Source organism: Eleutherodactylus coqui, chromosome 6, assembly GCF_035609145.1.
Source record: "Eleutherodactylus coqui strain aEleCoq1 chromosome 6, aEleCoq1.hap1, whole genome shotgun sequence".
Taxonomy (NCBI): domain Eukaryota; kingdom Metazoa; phylum Chordata; class Amphibia; order Anura; family Eleutherodactylidae; genus Eleutherodactylus; species Eleutherodactylus coqui.
In genome coordinates, this window is record NC_089842.1 from 163,699,882 (window position 1) to 163,721,326 (window position 21,445).

The following is a 21,445-nucleotide window of genomic DNA, read 5'->3' on the forward strand; positions in this document are numbered from 1 at the left end:
GGAGCATAAATACCTAAACTTTATTGAACTTGTATAACAAGAAAACCCAAAAAGGACACCCATCAACGCAAGGCTTCTTTTAATGATGGATATGCCAGTACAGCTGCCGGTTTCGGATTAGCGACAAAAAAAAAAAAAAAAAAAGGAAAAAAAGAAAAATTTACAATCATTAATAGACGGATTTGCACATTAATGCTGCAAGCCATACAACAGCTGTAATGAGAGAGGACATTAACACTCCTTTTCACCATTGTCATATGTGCTGCTGTCTTGAATGCTCGGCCCCTCCTTGGAGTGCAGCGCGGCGTAACATGCTTTACAAGTAACATAGCATTGCCAGAACAAGGCCCACACACAAAGAATCCTCATTGGCTAGCAGGTATTGCCTTTACCATTTTTCTTTATCCGTAAAGAAACACTTCAAAAACACATCATGCAATAGAAACGGGTACATTGTCCCCTTACGGAAAATTATTAAATCAGTTACCATTTGTATTCTGATAGGTTTTCACTGTGTGGTCATTTATGCTGGTGAATGTAGAGACGTTTCTTCAACCCTCATTATAAACAGAAATCTAGTCCCTTTAAATTAGGACATTAGTAATTAAGCTCATCTAGGGGTTGAAATAAAGTTCCACCCCAAATTGAAGGGGTTTTCTGTTGTAGTTGATGGACAGAGGTTCACCGCTTGGGATCCGCATCCATCAGCTGATGATCAAACCCGCTAACTAGTACAGCAGGCCGGACGTCATCAGCAGCAGACAGAGAAGGAAGTGAGAGCGCCGGCTTCACTCCATTAAAATCAATGGGAGCAATGCGAACCTACTTCCTGCCCAGGACAAGATAAGAGGTACAGGAAGTGGAATAGCAGGGTGTTGCTCCCATTTATTTCAATGGGAATGAAACCAGTGCTCCCACTTTCTCTCCTGTCTGCTGATGATGAGGACATCCCATGTTCTGTATTGTACAGCGGATTGGACGATCAGCTCCATCAACTACTGATTACCTATAGGTCACCCAGTTGAAAAAAAAAAAAAAAGTCAGATAACCCCTTTAAAGAGGATATCCTGCATCAGAAAAAGGGTCAGAGACACTCAAGTAAATGGTACTGAACTGCAATACCAGACGCAGCCTAGAGACAACATTGGCGTACTTTCTATAAAAAAAAAAAAAAAGACCCTTTTTTCAAAACCCGAAATAACCCCTTTAAACACATCCCATATGATAATACAATTAGAACCCCTCCCCCCACCATGAAACAGCAGCCCAGAGTAGAAGCAAACGAGCCCTTTTTTCATTGCCCATAGGTCTCAAAGTGGGAGGGGGGAATGTCAATGCCATGAGATATGTGCTGAATGTTTTACATATAATGAATGTGAGAAAATGGTCCAACAGTTATAACAAATGATAGAACAATGATATGCTTCATTTTCCCTTTGGAGGCGCTGTCTGGGAATTGAACACTTTTTATTTGTTAGGTTCCCTACAGATCACAGCTGACTGTAACATGTGATCAGTTCATTATGGAGGGACGCTTGTAACAAAAAAATGGACTGTCTGAAGCGGACAACCCCTTTAAGGTGAGATGGATGTCTTTTCTCCTTATTAGCTACATATACTGCTAAAGGTGAAAAAAAGTTGCAGCCACTGCTCTAAAATACCATTACTCACCTCTTCAACCCCCTGCAGCTCCAGTGCCGACACTCCTCCGATTCCCCCTCTGATGTTTGTTTACACGCCATCGGTACCAATGTGCCGTAATAGCATGTGACTGCTGCAGGCAATCCATGGTCTCCGTACTTACTAGTATTACCCAGCGGTGATATGTGCAGTACGGCACATGAACACGGAGGCCACTGATTGGTTGTAGTGATCATGTGCTGGCCGCTTCTAAACCAAGACCAACGAGACCTGCCAGAACATCTGTGCTGGATAAGTAGAGCAATGGAGAGGGGAGTATTTTTTAATGGTATTTTAGAGCAGTTGCTGCTCTTCCTTTTGGTCAAGGAATTGGAAACCCCGTTTAAAGGAGTATTCCAGGCTTTTACAACTGATGACCTAACTTCTGGATACGTTTCCAGTACTTGACGGGGACCTGCCTCTCGGAATCCCCACCGATCAATTGATCATCCAGTTCTCTGTCAGTGCAGTGGTGCCGGATGTCATGATCAGAGGAGGAAGTGTGCTAGCCAGCTTCACTCCCATTGAAATATGGGAATGCTGCCTCCTATTACACTTTCTGTTCCTCATTATGGACACCTCCGGCCATAAGTAGCGATGATGTTGTCCAGCCCCACTGTACTGACAGTGGGAATGCTGAGCATTGTAAGAGCCTGGAACACCCCTTTAACTACAGAATAAAAAATGACAATACAAATATTTAATTAGTAAAGTGCGTGCAAAGAAGACAGGCCGCCAATTATGATAATTGATCAGATGTCAGACAACACTAAACTGATGACTTATGGGCTAGAACCCAATAATTACAAAGCCCCCGTTCCATAAGGTTGTTACCAAGTGCTGGTACATGGGCTTCTATGTTACTAGCTTATCGTTGAGCATCTCAATCATCTATGTGTAGGAATGCTTCTTTGGAAGAATATTTTAAAAGGCCAACAAAAACCCACAATGTTTTTTTTTTTATAAAGAAAATCGGTTTTACACCTGGCTTTGGTGTAAATATAAAACTGATAATGACCACACAATTTTCTTCTTCCTACAATCATTAATTTTGTGCAAGCTTGGCTAAAGCAAGTCCTAATATTCCCATTCATCGGTTTTCATATCCAGATAGCTCAGGATATTATTGGCGAACTTTACTGCTTGTTTCCTTGCGATTTTTGAACGATCGTCACCTTGTGAATCAATGGCATCTAGAAGGAGTAGTTGCTTAGTGAGGAGCTCTTCTAGCCGCATGTAATTCTTATCTGCTCTGCGTCCGTCAAAGGACATGACTTCTCTCTGAAGCTCAGATAGGTTCCCAAGAACTCTCCATACAGCGATATGAGATGGGTGTTCTGGATTGACTGGATTGCCTAGGTTGTGCCTCCTTTCCAGAGCTTCCCTCAGGTCAATGTATGCGATGACAGTCTGTACCTCCACCACCGCTCTCCGTCTTGCTTCTCGAATGCAAGGATTCTTGTCTACGCTAACTTCATCCAACTGGGCAATAAGGCTCTGAAGTTCAGATTTGGTCCCCAGGTGAATTTCGGATACGTTGCTTTGTCTTTCCAAGAGTCTGGCTTTTATTTCAGCCAATCGTTTGCGAATTACTTCTATTTGGACTATGGACTGATTCTTGGCCAGGTCATAGGCGCTGGTGAAGTGAGCTTCTTCTTCAATGTCCAAATACTTAAACAAGCTGTTTATTTCTTCAACTACCTCTCTTCTGTAGGTCCTCACATCTGTGTGGCCAGAAACATCTAAAGCATCCAGTTCTGCTATGAACCCAGACAGCACACAAGATAAGTGTCTGTAAGTTTCACATTCGTTTACGCCAGCAAGAAGAGCGATCAGACTGGCCCGGGCCTTGTTGACTTCACACATAACAGTGTTAATCTTAGATATGGATGGATGGGCATCTGTGGAGAGGGGAAGGGCTAACACTTGTTGCTTCAAACAGTTTTCCAATATTTCTTGAATGGCAAGAACTTTAGTTAAAGTGCGATATCTGGCTTTTCTTAAAGAGGCTTTTCCCTGTGTCTTGACTTGTGTAAGTCTCATAAGAATGTTCTGAATGCCTTCTTCAAACTCTTCTGTGATCCCTCCTCTACCTCCATACACAGGTCCTATTTGTTGAGCGACAAGATTTTGCACTTCCTTGAAAATATTCTCGATCTCCAACCGACAAGGGTGGTTTGCAGTCTTTTCCAATTCTCTTATAAGCCTCTCCACCTCCTCGGTTGCTCTCCTCCGGGCCTGCTGAATGTTCCCCTTCCCTTCTGTGTCTATAGATTCAATTTCAAAAAGTTGTTTGGTAAGTGCTTTCTCTAACTTTTTGTACTCTGGGTCACTCTGTATGCCGCTGAAGCTAGCCACATTGTGCTCCAGGTCTTTGACTTTTCGTTGGATCTCCTGAAGAGCGGTGATTGAAGCATGTTGATTACCCATATCCATACTCAGATAATCCTCCGTTTATAATCTGAACTGGAAGACAGAAGAAGAGTTTTCAGTAACACGATAATCACATACAGCATACTTCATTGTCTTTATATCATCTCAACATTAAAGAACAATTCCAATCAGTGCTGGTAAATATTACTAGCCAGTAGAGATGAGCGAGCACCAAAATGCTCGGGTGCTCGTTACTCGGGACGAAATTTTCGCGATGCTCGAGAGTTCGTTTCGAGTAACGAACCCCATTGAAGTCAATGGGCGACCCGAGCATTTTTGTATATCGCCGATGCTTGCTAAGGTTTCCATTTGTGAAAATCTGGGCAATTCAAGAAAGTGATGGGAACGACACAGCAACGGATAGGGCAGGCGAGGGGCTACATGTTGGGCTGCATCTCAAGTTCCCAGGTCCCACTATTAAGCCACAAGAGCGGCAAGAGTGCCCCCCCCCCCAACAATTTTTACTTCTGAAAAGCCCTCATTAGCAATGCATACCTTAGCTAAGCGCCACACTACCTCCAACAAAGCACAATCACTGCCTGCATGACACTCCGCTGCCACTTCTCCTGGGTTACATGCTGCCCAACCCCTCCCCGCACGACCCTATGTCCACAGCGCACACCAAACTGTCCCTGCGCAGCCTTCAGCTGCCCTCATGCCACACCACCCTCATGTCTATTTATAAGTGCGTCTGCCATGAGGAGGAACCGCAGGCACACACTGCAGAGGGTTGGCACGGCTAGGCAGCGACCCTCTTTAAAAGGGGCGGGGCGATAGTCCACAATGCTGTACAGAAGCAATGAGAAATATAATCCTGTGCCACCGCCATCAGGAGCTGCACACGTGGGCATAGCAATGGGGAACCTATGTGCCACACACTATTCATTCTGTCAAGGTGTCTGCATGCCCCAGTCAGACCGCGGTTTTTAATAAATAGTCACAGGCAGGTATAACTCCGCAATGGGAATTCCGTGTGCACCCACAGCATGGGTGGCTCCCTGGAACCCACCGGCTGTACATAAATGTATCCCATTGCAGTGCCCTGGACAGCAGAGCTAACGTCAGATTAAATGCAGGTGGGCTTTGGCCCACACTGCATGCCCCAACCTGACCGGGGTTTTTAATTCATAGACACAGGCAGGTACAACTCCCTATTGTGAAGTCCCTGTGGACCCACAGCATGGGTGGCTCCCTGGAACCCACCGGCGGTACATAAATATATCCCATTGCATTGCCCATCACAGCTGAGGTAATGTCATGTTTAATGCAGGTGGGCTTCGGCCCACACTGCATGCCCCAGTCAGACTGGGGTTCTTTAGAGGTGGACACATGCAGTTACAACTCCGTGTGGACCGACAGCATGGGTGGCTTCCTGGAACCCACCGACGGTACATAAATATATCCCATTGCAGTGCCCAGCACAGCTGATGTAACGTCAGCTTTAATGCAGGTGGGCAAAAAATTAATTGGATTACACCATAGGCGAGTGCCCCAAAAAATTGGTGTACCAACAGTACTAATGTACGTCAGAAAAATTGCCCATGCCCAACCAAGAGGGCAGGTGAAACCCATTACTAGCTTTGGTTAATGTGGCTTAATTGGTAACTAGGCCTGGAGGCAGCCCAGTTAAAATAAAAATTGGTTCAGGTGCAAGTTTCAACGCTTTAATGAGCATTGAAACGTATAAAAATTGTTTACAAAAATTATATGACTGAGCCTTGTGGGCCTAAGAAAAATTGCCCGTTCGGCGTGATTACGTCAGGTTTCAGGAGGAGGAGCAGGAGGAGGAGGATGAATATTATACACAGATTGATGAAGCTAAAAGGTCCACGTTTTTGATGGTGATAGAGAACAATGCTTCCATCCGCGGGTGCAGCCTACGTATTGTTTAGGTATCGCTGCTGTCCGCTGGTGGAGGAGAGAAGTCTGGGGAAATCCAGGCTTTGTTCATCTTGATGAGTGTAAGCCTGTCTGCACTGTCGGTTGACAGGCGGGTACGCTTATCTGTGATGATTCCCCCAGCCGCACTAAACACCCTCTCTGACAAGACGCTAGCCGCAGGACAAGCAAGCACCTCCAGGGCATACAGCGCGAGTTTAGGCCACGTGTCCAGCTTCGACACCCAGTAGTTGTAGGTGGCAGAGGCGTCACGGAGGACGGTCGTGCGATCGGCTACGTACTCCCTCACCATCCTTTTACAGTGCTCCCGCCGACTCAGCCTTAACTGGGGAGCGGTGACACAGTCTTGCTGGGGAGCCAGAAAGCTGTCAAAGGCCTTAGAGAGTGTTCCCCTGCCTGTGCTGTACATGCTGCCTGATCTCTGCGCATCCCCTGCTACCTGGCCCTCGGAACTGCGCCTTCGGCCACTAGCGCTGTCGGATGGGAATTTTACCATCAGTTTGTCCGCCAGGGTCCTGTGGTATAGCATCACTCTCGAACCCCTTCCCTCTTCGGGTATGAGAGTGGAAAGGTTCTCCTTATACCGTGGGTCGAGCAGTGTGTACACCCAGTAATCCGTAGTGGCCAGAATGCGTGTAACGCGAGGGTCACGAGAAAGGCATCCTAACATGAAGTCAGCTATGTGTGCCAGGGTACCTGTACGCAACACATGGCTGTCCTCACTAGGAAGATCACTTTCAGGATCCTCCTCCTCCTCCTCAGGCCATACACGCTGAAAGGATGACAGGCAAGCAGCATGGGTACCCTCAGCAGTGGGCCAAGCTGTCTCTTCCCCCTCCTCCTCATCCTCCTCCCCCTCCACGCGCTGAGATATAGACAGGAGGGTGCTCTGACTATCCAGCGACATACTGTCTTCCCCCGCCTCTGTTTCCGAGCGCAAAGCGTCTGCCTTTATGCTTTGCAGGGAACTTCTCAAGAGGCATAGCAGAGGAATGGTGACGCTAATGATTGCAGCATCGCCGCTCACCATCTGGGTAGACTTCTCAAAGTTTCCAAGGACCTGGCAGATGTCTGCCAACCAGGCCCACTCTTCTGTAAAGAATTGAGGAGGCTGACTCCCACTCCGCCGCCCATGTTGGAGTTGGTATTCCACTATAGCTCTACGCTGCTCATAGAGCCTGGCCAACATGTGGAGCGTAGAGTTCCACCGTGTGGGCACGTCGCACAGCAGTCGGTGCACTGGCAGATGAAACCGATGTTGCAGGGTGCGCAGGGTGGCAGCGTCCGTGCGGGACTTGCGGAAATGTGCGCAGAGCCGGCGCACCTTTCCGAGCAGGTCTGACAAGCGTGGGTAGCTTTTCAGAAAGCGCTGAACCACCAAATTAAAGACGTGGGCCAGGCATGGCACGTGCGTGAGGCTGCCGAGCCCCCACCAGGTTACGGCCGTTGTCACATACGACCATGCCCGGTTGGAGGCTCAGCGGCGCAAGCCAGCAGTCGGTCTGCTCTGTCAGACCCTGCAGCAGTTCGTGGGCCGTGTGCCTCTTCTCTCCTAAGCTGAGTAGTTTCAGCACGGCCTGCTGACGCTTGCCCACCGCTGTGCTGCCGTGCCGCGCGACACCGACTGCTGGCGACGTGCTGCTGCTGATTGCGAGACAGAGGTTGCGTAGGAGGAGGAGGGTGGTTTAGTGGAGGAAGCATACACCGCCGCAGATACCACCACCGAGCTGGGGCCCGCAATTCTGGGGGTGGGTAGGACGTGAGTGGTCCCAGGCTCTGACTAGGTCCCAGCCTCCACTAAATTCACCCAATGTGCCGTCAGGGAGATATAGTGGCCCTGCCCGCCTGTGCTTGTCCACGTGTCCGTTAAGTGGACCTTGGCAGTAACCGCGTTGGTGAGGGCGCGTACAATGTTGCTGGGACGGCACATCGGGAAAAGTAGTGGCGACTGGGAACCGAGTAGCGCGGGGCCGCCGCCATCATACCTTTGAAAGCCTCTGTTTCCACAACCCTATACGGCAGCATGTCCAGGCTGATAAATTTGGCTATGTGCACGTTTAACGCTTGAGCGTGCGGGTGCGTGGCGGCGTACTTGCGCTTGCGCTCCAACACTTGCGCTAGCGACGGCTGGACGGTGCGCTGAGAGACATTGGTGGATGGGCCCGAGGTCAGCGGAGTTGAGGGTGTGGGTGCAGGCCAGGAGACGGTAGTGCCTGTGTCCTGAGAAGGGGGTTGGATCTCAGTGGCAGGTTGGGGCACAGGGGGAGAGGCAGCGGTGCAAACCGGAGGCGGTGAACGGGCATCGTCCCACCTTGTGGGGTGCTTGGCCATCATATGTCTGCGCATGCTGGTGGTGGTGAGGCTAGTGGTGGTGGCTCCCCGGCTGATCTTGGCGCGACACAGGTTGCACACCATTGTTCGTCGGTCGTCTGCACTCTCAGTGAAAAACTGCCAGACCTTTGAGCACCTCGGCCTCTGCAGGGTGGCATGGCGCGAGGGGGCGCTTTGGGAAACAGTTGGTGGATTATTCGGTCTGGCCCTGCCTCTACCCCTGGCCACCGCACTGCCTCTTCCAACCTGCCCTGCTGCTGCACTTGCCTCCCCCTCTGAAGACCTGTCCTCAGTAGGCGTAGCAAACCAGGTGGGGTCAGTCACCTCATCATCCTGCTGCTCTTCCTCCGAATCCTCTGTGCGCTCCTCCCTCGGACTTACTCCAATTACTACTACCTGAGTGATAGACAACTGTGTCTCATGGTCATCGTCCTCCTCACTCACTGAAAGCTCTTGAGACAGTTGCCGGAAGTCCCAGCCTCATCCCCCGGACCCCGGGAACTTTCCAAAGGTTGGGCATCGGTCACGACAAACTCCTCCAGTGGGAGAGGATTCGGAACCATTGCTGCCCATTCTGGGCAGGGGCCCGAGAACAGTTCCTGGGAGTCTGCCTGCTCCTCAGAATGTGTCATTGTAATGGAGTGAGGAGGCTGGGAGGAAGGAGGAGCAGCAGCCAGAGGATTCTGAGTTGCAGCAGTGGACGGCGCAGAATTCTGGGTGTTCGATAGATTGCTGGATGCACTTTCTGCCATCCATGACAGGACCTGCTCACACTGCTCATTTTCTAATAAAGGTCTACCGCGTGGACCCATTAATTGTGAGATGAATGTGAGGACGCCAGAAACGTGCCTCTCTCCTAATCCCGCAGCAGTCGGCTGCGATACACCTGGATCAGGAGCTCGGCCTGTGCCCACACCCTGACTTGGGCCTCCGCGTCCTCGCCCACGTCCACGTCCTCTAGGCCTACCCCTACCCCTCAGCATGCTGTATTACCAGTAGTGCAGAAACAGAACGCTGTAATTAAATGTGCCGCTTATTGGCCTGTGGTTGGAGGCTGACTTCCCTTACGGAACGCACAGCAGAGCCAGGAAAGAATTTTGCGCAAGCCTGCTGTAACACTTAGCTGGCTGCGTATGAATTAGGACAACTACCCCCAGCAGAGACGCAGTACAGTCAGGACGGTCACAGGCAGCCCAAATAGATTTTTTTTCCCCAAATTTTTTTGGAAAAGCCCACTGCCTATATAGACTGGATATGTCTTTCACTGTCCCTGCCTCACCAGCACTACTGGCCGTGGACTATGTAAAATTACTGCAGGACGCAATGCTCTGGACGCAATGCTCTGAACGGCCGATATACAAAAAAAAAAAAAGTGCAACACTGCAAAAAGCAGCCTCAACAGTACTGCACACGGTCAGATGTGGCCCTAAGAAGGACCGTTAGGAGTGATTTTAGGCTTCAAGAACCCCAACGGTCTCCCTATAGCAGCTCCGGCACCAGCAGCACTTTCCCTGATCTCTGTCAGAATGCATCTGTGGCAAGCCGCGGGAGGGGCCGATTTATATACTCGGGTGACACCTGATCTCGCCAGCCACTCACTGCAGGGGGGTGGTATAGGGCTTGAACGTCACAGGGGGAAGTTGTAATGCCTTCCCTGTCTTTCTATTGGCCAGAAAAGCGCGCTAATGTCTCAGAGATGAAAGTGAAAGTAACTTGAACATCGCGTGGTGCTCGCCTCTAGTAACGAGCATCTCGAACACGCTAATACTCGAACGAGTATCAAGCTCGGACGAGTACGTTCGCTCATCTCTACTAGCCAGCAGATTTGGTTTAGAATGGCTATAAGCATCTTTGCAATAAACACCTGTCTCCAGAGCAATTGTAACTTCTGTAATCCCACTACTCATGGTACATAGGGTATGGGATCATAGAGTACGATGTAATGGAAAATATTTGATTATAAAATATTTGGTTATGAATAACTATGATTTGAATTAAAAACTGCGCAACAACAGACAGCATTGAAATATACCAGGAGAAGCTACTTCACAAACTAGGTTGTGTATCTATACTGAGGGACATATGTCTAGATGAGAAAAGAATATCAAGGAGCTTCCACATGTCGGCTCAAGGGGCCCTACCAAGAATATCAAGATACTAAGGGGGGGGTTTGACGCCTCACACTACGGATAGAGAATAATGTAACAAAGTTATAAAAGTAATCATGAACTGGATGTATATGGGTGTGTGTGTATAAATATATAATATATATATATATGTGTACATGTATGTGTGTATGCCTATATGTATGTAGATATATGTACACAAGTGATATGTGAACTATTACGCCACAGAATCATCATGAAATGTATTGCACAGATCGCGTGACCATATTCTTGGCTAAGGGACATATGTTAAGATAAGATAAGAACACTACTTGGGCCTCTCAACACTCCATCAAGGTTATTCACTGCTGACTTGGAAGTTTCTGAAAGATATGTAAATGAAGAATCAGAATGTATCCAGTGAATGTCATGTAATCTCTGAGAAGTAACCAATCAGAGTTCGGATTGAGAACTGTGCAAAGAACTAGGATATTTCTTGGATTAATGAGATGTAGCCAATGGACACGAAGAAGGGTTAAGTTGACCTATGAGAAATGTTGGATTGGAAACTAACCAATAAACGTGCATAGTTAATTGTCCAATGATGCTGCGACACCCCAATGTAAGGGGGCTATAAAGATGCCCGCCATCGATTTGTTGGGAATTACTTTGATGAATCCATAACTGTGTGGGCTCTGTCATTTAATTCCTCCGTCATATGACGTACTGAACTCTAGGTGTGGCAGCCCTACTGCACAGGTCACCTAGACTTCAGTGACAGGGTACACTCTGCTGTCCCTCAGCAGGCTGACGCCGTAGCATGGGTCATATGACGTCATTCACAAGGTACACTCCGCTTTCCCTAGACGGCCATATATTTTTGCCGTAACAACATCAATAAAGAAAACTAACGGTACCAAGAGTGCTGCCAGCTGGTGAAGACCAGGGTACCTAGAAGTACTTAAAGGGGTTCGGTCATTAGAAAACAAAAATTCTATAGTTACCTATTCCTCCCCAGGCAGGCTTCTTACCGCATCTTCTCCTGTCTCTTGCAGTTCACCGGGTCACCTCACCTCCAACCTCTATTCTTCTTCCTCTGGTGACGAAGCGTCCATTGCCGGCATTCTCCTTCCTGCAGGGCAATGTACGCTATGTCACAAGTGATGTAGCATTCATAGCCTAGCAGGGAGTGCCGAGCTACTGCAGAGACTGCACATGGGTGCCGTCTCTCTACAACAGCATATGAAATCTCGCCGTGAGACAGCGTGTATGCCCAGTCTTGGCAATAGATCCGCATTCCTTCCTAGGCAGTGAACCTTACTTCACTAGTGACATAACCTTCACTGACCTGCCAGAAGGAGAATGCAGAGAATGGACGCATCGTAACAAGAAGAGGATCCGGCAGGGTGAAGGTGAGGTGACCCGGGGGACTGGAGAAGATCGTCGAGGAGAAGATCGGTTAGAAGACGACTGCCTGGGGAGGAATAGGTAAGCATTGATATTTTTTTTTTATGACAAAACCCCTTCAACCGCAACACAATTATATGCCTATGGTTAGTTTCACACGGGCGAGAAAATCACGGCAAAAATCACATCTTTGATCCCACGATTTTTGAGTGTCAGCTTTTTCTTAAAAATCTTACAAAACATTGCTGCCGCACATGATAAAATTGCGCAATTTATTGCGAAAGTCAATAGGACTTTCTAATGTTAAAAATACATTGCACAAAAATCGCAGGTTTTGTCTGTTGCGATGCCATAAAAAGGAGGCTCCATAGGGAAACTTGGGTGATAAAAATGCATAAAATAATCACACATTGCAGAAAGATAGGGCATGCCACGATTTTTTTTCTCACAACATTGCATCAGTAAAAACATCACTAATGTGAAGGAAACCATTGAAAAGCATGGGTTTCATAATTCTGCTGTTACGATCGTGTGGGCAACCTAAGCACAGGAGCCCACACGATCGCACCCTAAAAGGGAGAGAGAATGGATGGGATGGACGCACACAGGTAGCACCAGGGTCACACGGATTCACACAGGTTTCAGGCAACTGACCCTGTCTACCGGGAGGATGGCATGGCCCTACCTAAGCGGGGAACATTGCCCCAATAAGGGCAGCCCAGCGGTCTTCGGAACTCGGCCCTAGCTGATCCTAGGAACCACGCCACAGAACAGGAAGCATACACATGCTACAGGACAAAGACAGAACAGGATACACAGCACACCACATGCAACCACTAGAAACAGATAAGCTGAATGTAAATACCAGGTATTGGTTGACATGTTGTACAAGATGTTGAAAGCTAGCAGGCCCCTTCACGGCTCCTGGTTATACCGCTAGTCCCTACACTAACCAGGAGTCCAACAGAATCGGACAGAGTTCACACAGAAAGCTGCAACAGGACAGGACACAGATAGCAGGTCACACAGCAAACTGACAGAATTTAAACGTACAAACGGACATGAACCAGCAAGACAGAAATCACTCAGGAAAGCTTGCAACAGGACAGAACAGAGCACTGGACACACAGCCAGCTGCATCAGGAACAGGACAGAGGAACAGAGCCAGACAGACTCCACTCAGAGATCACATGCACACAGATGAAACTCACAGCAAGTCTATGTGTCCTCATACCGGGGAGAATAAACAGTCAGCTACACAAGCTGACATAGGGGAGTGTCCAGTTACACCAACTGACACCCAGAGTAAGACATAAGACTTCTGGAGGGCTGCACCTGAACAGGGGGAAGGAAAAGGGGGCTGCATGTACTGCAGAACTAGGACGACAGGTGTCCAGACAATCTTGGGGAAGCAGAGCCACACAATAGACTTACTTGCAAACACAGATCAGAGTGGGACAAGCTGAACATGACTGATAACAAGTTACAGGACACAGAAGTAACATGAGTGCTCACTCTAGGGGGTCCCAGCCAGAGACTGGCAGGAGCTGGGTTTATATGTGAGCCCAGAACCAGGAGATTGGCTAGCAGGAAGTACCACACCCAGCCAGCTCAATTAACCCTCAACCGCCTGACTGTGCTGCTAGGAGTACATAGTACAACAAATCCCAGCAGCACACGTAACATCTGCTTTTTTACTCACTCTTGCATCATGCGAAAATTGCACAATTTTATCACCCATGTGAAGGCCCACTAACAAAGACAAACAGTCTAATGGTGAAACGTAACATAGTATGTAAGGCTGAAAAAAAGACCTATGTCCATCCAGTTCAGTCTACTACCCCCCCCCCCCCCCCATGTTGATCCAGAAGAAGCCAATTTTCCCGATTTAAGGGGGGGGGGGGGGGGAATTCTTTCTGACTCCAATCTGGCAATCAAAATAATTCCCAGGTCAACAACCCTTGGTGTTGCAATAAAATACCCTGGTTGACAACTGCTGTCAGCACCCTGAGAGCCTTAGTTTTCCTTAGAGGATATACTTATCTCTCCAGCATTCAGTAGACCTCATCACGGCTACATCCAAGGCAAAGCAACAGCCGGCCAGGATTCAGAAAATCTATTTACCACCTTGGCCCTGGAGGCCACCAAAAACTTCAAAAGAGGAAACGCTTCACTCTGTCATACAAGGCATGTAAAGAAATACAGTGTTTTACGACCAAGACATGACGTACAATTCTTACTGATTTGGACCAAGGATCCACAGACTTTGTGATCATGTAAAATGTTGTTTTTATCCGGTGGGAACTGGAAAGAGCTGCACCTCAGCTATGAATACCTGTTCATTCACACAAGACACCTGCTTACTTCTTCACAAGAGGAGTTTATAGAGCAATTCTAGATTTTCATGTGAAGGTTCACCTTAATTAGCTTATAAGAGTGTATAATGGTAAAACAAGAGGAACATGCACAGAAAGTAATTAAGTGCATCTTCGATTTAGAAAGCTCCCTCCATGTATCTTCCTGCTTCAATCAGGGAATTTAAAAGCTGCAACCAAGCCAACTGCATCCAGCAGCGGCGGCTCCTCTGCGGGGATACAGAACTATAATGCGGAGTGCTTGGAGCCTCACTGCAGCACCGAGCTCGGGATCTGCAATACATAACCCTCTGTACTGCACCATAGAGGATCACACAAATCAGCTGATCCCCTAACAAACCAGGATGGGAGCATCTGCTCCTTAGGAGGATATATGGGTGCAAGTGGGGTCCCAGAGAGACCGTATACTTCATGGCAGTTTCTATAGACCTGGATTTTGTGTGCCCAGCACAACCTAGTTATGTCTGACACGATCTACCTCTGCAAAATATACTTGTGAAAAACCAAAGGAGTGTGTGTGTGTTCATATTAGGATACATGGCAACTGGTATAATGACAGGTCTTCAGGCCATAGGGAAATCAATGTCCCATAAATAAATAAATCCTGTTATTTGTACAGCGCCAACTTATTCCGCAGCACTTTCAGGTAATTTATTTATTACCCCCCACTAAGCTGGGTACTTATTTTACCGACCTTGGAAGGGTGGAAGGCTTAGTCAACCTTGAGCCAGCTACCTGAACCACGTGTGGATTAAACTCGCAACCTTCAGGTTGTGAGCGAGAGCTTAGAACTGCATTTCTGCTGCCTTAACACTGCGCCACATGAAGGCTCTTCCATATATATTTTTTTTAACCTAGATCAAATTTTCTGTGGAGTTTAAGAATCTGGTTAGATCATTCCAAGAGGAGTCTATAGTCATTAATATAAAACAAACCAAAAAATTATGTACCGAGTGCAAATTTCTAAGCATATTGGCTACTTGGCTTCTGAGATTGGACCACTCTGTCTGAGATTAGCGTTTCTCAAAGACACGCCAAAGATTAAATGGGGAAAATGAAAGCCCACTGTCTCTCTGAGACTACGAAGACACAAATATTATAAACTGGGTAGTGGTATCTGAGCTCTGTTATAGGCAGACCAAGGTTAGCTAAGCCAACCGGGATGCACTCTACTCCAAAAATATGCCCCCTGCATGTGTCTTGCTCACCATGTTCCCGTTTTGTCTGGATTTGCAATGGAAATTTTAGTCCAACAATGGCCAACATTGTCATCTACATATGGTCTACTCGAATGGTGCTATCACATGAGCACCACAAACACTGGTATACAAGCGCTAATTACCAGGCTGTGCCTGCACTTGTGGGTTCAGCCTGACAATTGTTGGGAAAGTGTGAGCGCTAGCAGCAGCCGATAGCACCCATGTAAAAACAACCTAAACGGGTGCCTAAACTGCAGAAAAATCGCCAATTTAAGAGAACGTACTCAAAAAAAAAATTTTTTTTTACATCTGGATTGAAATCTTTTACAATCTCTTCCACAAAAAGTATTATGTTTAGGGGGATCATAACTGCATGGCAATTCCAAGTCTTTGATGAAAGTAGTATTTACCAGTAGTTTCCACCTGACCAGGTCACGGGACAACTTACAATCACAGCTCAAGAATTGGCTCCCTCTATATAATAATGCAGAGTTTAGAAGGGTATTTAGTGTCATGGGCACCTACACAACGGCAGCAGAAGAAGGTATATCATCTATGGTGCTGTTGGAAAACAGCCAATGAGGACTTAAGAATTTCCTGGCAGCTTCTCTTGCCTATCGTCAAAACACAAGAGAATTACTTCCCCTTCAAATCACTACTGAATAATTATTTAATTTCCTAATAAATGGACGTAGGTTCACCATAGAGCTACAAGAGGTTTTAGCCATGTCCCTGGCTTCAGGGAATCGGTCCCCTACAAACCTGAACGTGAACACACCATTCAGACGCATCCTCTCAGAGACCCAGTAATCGGCTAGACTGTAAGAAGGATTAGTACGAGGATCTGCTCTGCGCACATCTAACATGACACTACTAGCACTGGAATGTGCTCTATTAACGAGCTGGAAACAATGTGGTGCAGTAGATAGATGCCTCCTGACCTACCTGAGATAGGTGACCAAGGAGTTGTCCTCCAGATGGTGTTATGGAAGGACTCCGAGAGCTTAGTGGACTTGGCCTGTTTGGAGAGGACCTCTCTCATTCATAGACCCCCACCACTTGCTTCCTCTTTACCTTTTGGTTAAGCCTCGGAGCAATTATTTCCTAATTTCAGGTAGAGGATGGACTTTTCTTGTATGAACAAGGTGAGGCAGAGTATCCGGGGGATTATTATTTATAGGAGTACATGTGGTTACTGTGCTGTTAGAGGAAGAGTCTGTCTGCCTTGTAGAGTCAGTAAGTAGAAATAGGAAAGTCCCGCAGCACACCTAACACATGCACTTCAGTGCAGAGGTTCCAGTCTGTATATGCCAAGCCACCTGTGGGGTCATGAACCAAACCCCAAATAAATGCAATGGTATCCAAGGAGGCGGCAGCATCAACGGTGTAGAGATTGTAAAAAAAGGGTTTTATTGCTCCATAAAATGGCGACGTTTCGACTTAATCTAAGTCTTTTTCAAGCAGGCTTGAGAGATCTCCCCTCCGTTCCTCCCCGCTCTCCCCTGCAGCTCCCCACTCCGCAGCGCGTCCCGAATCTTTCAGGACGAGCAGAGAGGTACTCGGACGAGTAGTGCTTATCCGAGTACGTTCGCTCATCTCTAGTCAGTAACCTATTGTACCTCTTATAATAGTCTCAAGTTTAGGGAGGCATCTCCATATGGATGCCTGAAAGGGTTATGATAACATAAGGCAGGGCGATCAAATTCCAGGAGCTTGAAAATAAAAAAACAAAACAAAAAACAATGCCAAGGCTACCACAGTGCACAGGTCCACATAGGATCCGCTATTGCAATATCAGATGAAGAGCTCTGCTCGGAGGGAAGGGAGGCCAATTTGGCAGATACTAATGCACCAAATTCACTGGACTACACACTTGTGAAGTTACATGTCAAAACTAGATTAAACCTTTAATTTCATTGGCTTGTGTATTTCCATCATACATCTCAAGGGATCAATCTAAGCAGTCCCGGGTATCACCATCCCCAATCCACCAAGTCCCATATGGTCTTGACAGCAGTTAGGGCCTTAGAATCAACAATGCCATATAGAGCTAGTAATGCCAAACAGAAATGACCAGTTTTAACCTACAGCTGCCAGTAGAAGGAAATAACTCTCCTTCAGAAGTAGTCATGGCAGATTGTCAAAAGGGCCAATGGCTACCCAAATTGCCCCTAAAATAATCCACTACACCACAGACTAGTTGAAGCTCCGCCACAGGCTGTACAGGCTGTTTAAGGTCCCAAACGTAAATAATGAAAAGGGGGTTTGCAGCCAGCCGCCGTCATGTAAGATTGTCAATCACATAATAAAACAGGGATCCTCCAGCTGAAGAACACAGAGACCACCCCTCCTCTCAGAGCAACATGACGTACTGCCTGTGGTGGGGACAAGAGGCCGACAGCGGCCTCAGCAGGAAATCAGAGGGCACTGCAGTAGCCAACAGTGATCCAGTAAGTTGTAAATGGAGGGAGGGACACCGGGATCTCCTGAAGCTGCTGCCTGTCAGTGTTCTCCACAGGCAGCAGCTTCAGTTGAATGTTATATATATATATATATATATATATATATGGTTTTCTTCATTATTATGCCCACCTCCTCAGTCTGTCTTTTGGCCAAAGTGTCCAAAACCTACAGAACCCCTTCCAAATACCCCCCCCCCCCTCTACCCACAGGGCACCTGCTACTTTCTTACCCCCTTTTTCTACCCACACAGACTCTGTCGACTATTGTCTACCCTGTCACCTTCAGCTAGCAGAACCCCTGCTATTTTGTATCCCTCCCTGCCCCTTTGCTCATGCACAGATGGCACCTGCCACATACTGTCTTCCTGTTGGCATGTACAAGCTGCTGCATCTACTTAATCTATATCCCACCTGCAGCCTCCGCCACCTTGTCCTCTACTCTCTACCATACAGCTGCAGTGCCCTGGTCACCCATCTCCACCACCCTTACTCACATCAAGGCCCTGTCACTTTGTGAACGCCTGCCCACTGCACACTTTTTGTTCTCCGCAGTTTCCCTACCCACAGAGCCCCTGACAACTAGCAACTCATCCTTGAAAACTTGCTTCTCCCGAGTAACTGGATGTACAGGGCCCAAAAATCCCTTTTCGCAGGCCTGAGCTGAAGTGCCACTGTGCCAATTATGTTTTTGAAGCGCCTGTTATCTATTGGATTAATCTAGTATATAATGGCTGATAATACTTACTCTGCTCACTCTATAGAGAAGACTGAGAGATTGATTATATTGATGGATACTAATAGCAGGGAATTAATGAATTAGTTAGTACTCAGTGTAAGTGAATTACAGACATTGGGTCGGTGCTAGGAGCCGTCCCTGGATGCTAGAAAGGTGTAAATTCACACTGGTGGCCTTTGGTATGCGACAATCTGTTCTGGGGTCTGAAGTTATTAATATAGAGGCTGGTGCTGGCTGCAGAAACTTTGCAGTTGTTAAAAAATGGTCATGGCAGTCTGGGCCAAATGGAGAAGAAAAGGAAAGAGAAGCGGTTTCAATCAAAGATCTTTGTGTAGCCCAAATCTAACGGACAATTGGGTGTTAGCATTCTGCTTGTCAATAGGATATACTCCTATACACTCCGATACTGTCAGTACTAACACAGCCACTTGACAAGAGGAATGGTTAACACCTGATTGTCAATTTATTCATACAAGCAGAATGTGGGTGCACTGCTTCACCAGAATTCAACTTGCTAGCACTGAAGGGTGGCTTTGACTACTTGTGTGGCAGCGTGGTGGTAGCAAGTTTTGGAAACAGCCTCTGACCGAAGATTAACCTAACCAGCCACTGATGGATAGGCGAATGAGGGCCTGATCTGTAAGGGGCACTGGTAATGCGTTCAGTAAGACATCAGCGGGAACTTACCCCATTATTAAAAAACTAAATGGAGACAATATGTACTTATCTGAGCACTGTATGGCACTACATGGATGAAATATTACACTATATGGACACTGTGTGGGAAACTTATTAAGGCTAGAATTTCATACACGCGTCTAAAAGTGACTCTCCGGGTTTGGGGCGAAATTCTATCTCAGGGCTGGAGAGGGTGGGTGGTGTATTACCTGCAGTAGTTGTTCTGTTGTTTGTCTGATCTGCTGGTAGTAAAATGTTACTTTCAGTTTCCCCATACAGAGCACTGTATATCGGGGAAGCAGAAGGCAGGAAGAGTTAAAAACCCCTCCTGCCTTCTGCTCCGGGTTATCAGCTGTCACTAACAGCTGATAACCGGTTCCTGCCTCTGACTGATTGCAGAGCAGGAGACTTAGAGCACGGCCATAATTTTACTGTCCTAAGCCCAGGACCAGCCGCCGTAAATTACTGTGGCTGGTCCTAAACGGGTTAAGAGAAGCATAGAGTCTAGATCATGTGAGGTCATTACCCCCTCTACTCTTCCTTAGTCAGGCCTCATCGGGAATACTGTGTCCAGTTCTAAGCACCCCACTTTAAAAAAGACAGAGACAAACTGGAGCAAGTTCACAGAAGAGTTACCAGGATGGTGAGCGGTCTGCAAATCATGTCCTATGAGGAACGGTTAAAGGATCTGGGAATGTTTAGCTTGTAAACAAGAAGTCTGAGAGCAGACTTAAAGGGGTTGCCTCGCGCCGAAATGTTTTTTTTTTTTTTTTTGCATAGGCCCCCCGTTCGGCGCAGGACAAACCCAAGGGATGTGTTAAAATAAAAAAAAAAAATATTACTTACCCGAATCCCCGCTCTGCGACTTCTTCCTACTTCTTCCTTCTCCAAGATGGCCGCCGGGATCTTCACCCACGATGCACCGCGGGTCTTCTCCCATGGTGCACCGTGGGCTCTGTGCGGTCCATTGCCGATTTCAGCCTCCTGATTGGCTGGAATCGGCACACGTGATGGGGCGGAGCTACGTGACGATGCGTAGAAGGGGCGGAGCCAGAACGCCGCTCGTGCCCGGACCGACCAGAAGGAGAAGACCCTTCTGCGCAAGCGCGTCTAAAAAAGCAAGAAGACCCCGAACTTAGACGGAGCCATGGAGACGAGGACGCTAGCAACGGAGCGGGTAAGTGAATAACTTCTGTATGGCTCATATTTAATGCACGATGTATATTACAAAGTGCATTAATATGGCCATACAGAAGTGTATAACCCCACTTGCTTTCGTGAGACAACCCCTTTAATAGCGGTCTACAAATATCTGCAGGGCTGTCACAGTGCAGAGGGATCAGCCCTATTCTCATTTGTACAAGGAAAGACTAGAAGCAATGGGATGAAACAATGAAACAGGACCGTAGGGTAAAACGCTGCGTCTTACTGGCACATGGAGCTGCGCACCACCTCTTCTGTGATGGCGTATGCCTACGTATCTCACGCACGCGGTCGCTCACTGGCTTTCTGGCGGCTTCTTTTCGCTTTCCTTCTATTGTCTGTAAGCCACATTGCACCTACGCATAGAGAGCGGTATGGCTTTATGACGCATAATATGCTGTAAAATAGAACGCGCCTTCTTTCTACGTGTATAATATGTAATGTATATACCCAAGTGTGAATGGAGGAATGAAAACCAATGTACTTTCAGGGTCTCCAACCCCACGTATAATGCGCATACATTGCGGTGTGCGCCCGGCCTCAGGGTGGCGTCACATCTGCGCTCATGGTTCTGCTTTCATGCGGTGAGCAGGATAAGTGAATCCTCGCAGCCGAACGGCTCCGTCTGAGGAAGGACCCGCCCAGCACCGAGCAGACCCCGCTGACTATAATGGGGGCCGACCGCTCTGTGGCTTTTAGACGAAAAGAGAAGGACTGGTATTTTGAGCCGGATCTATGGAGAAATCTTTCAGCGCAGACATGAAACCACCCCAAACAGGGTAGACCGGTTACTGTACAGCATGCCCTCTGTAGTGCCCCTGTGGTAAAATAAGAAGTGTTAGCACCCACCTGTTCCCTGCCACCACAGACCAGCGCTGTAGCCATGGCATTTGTCATGACAGATGATGTCACCAGAAGTCATGTGACGCTGCAGCGT

At 47.5% G+C, this 21,445-nt stretch overlaps 1 protein-coding gene across 2 annotated transcripts in view; it reads right to left on the reverse strand.

Moving 5' to 3' along the window:
* BAG5 (BAG cochaperone 5) overlaps positions 1–21,445 on the reverse strand; it is a 21,941-nt gene continuing 496 nt past the window's right edge. For both annotated transcript variants that reach the window (XM_066608118.1, XM_066608119.1), the window contains exon 2: positions 1–4,146. In XM_066608118.1, the coding sequence (XP_066464215.1) occupies positions 2,758–4,116 (1,359 nt within the window). In that variant the 5' untranslated portion in view covers positions 4,117–4,146 and the 3' untranslated portion in view covers positions 1–2,757. The remainder of the gene's footprint in view (positions 4,147–21,445) is intronic.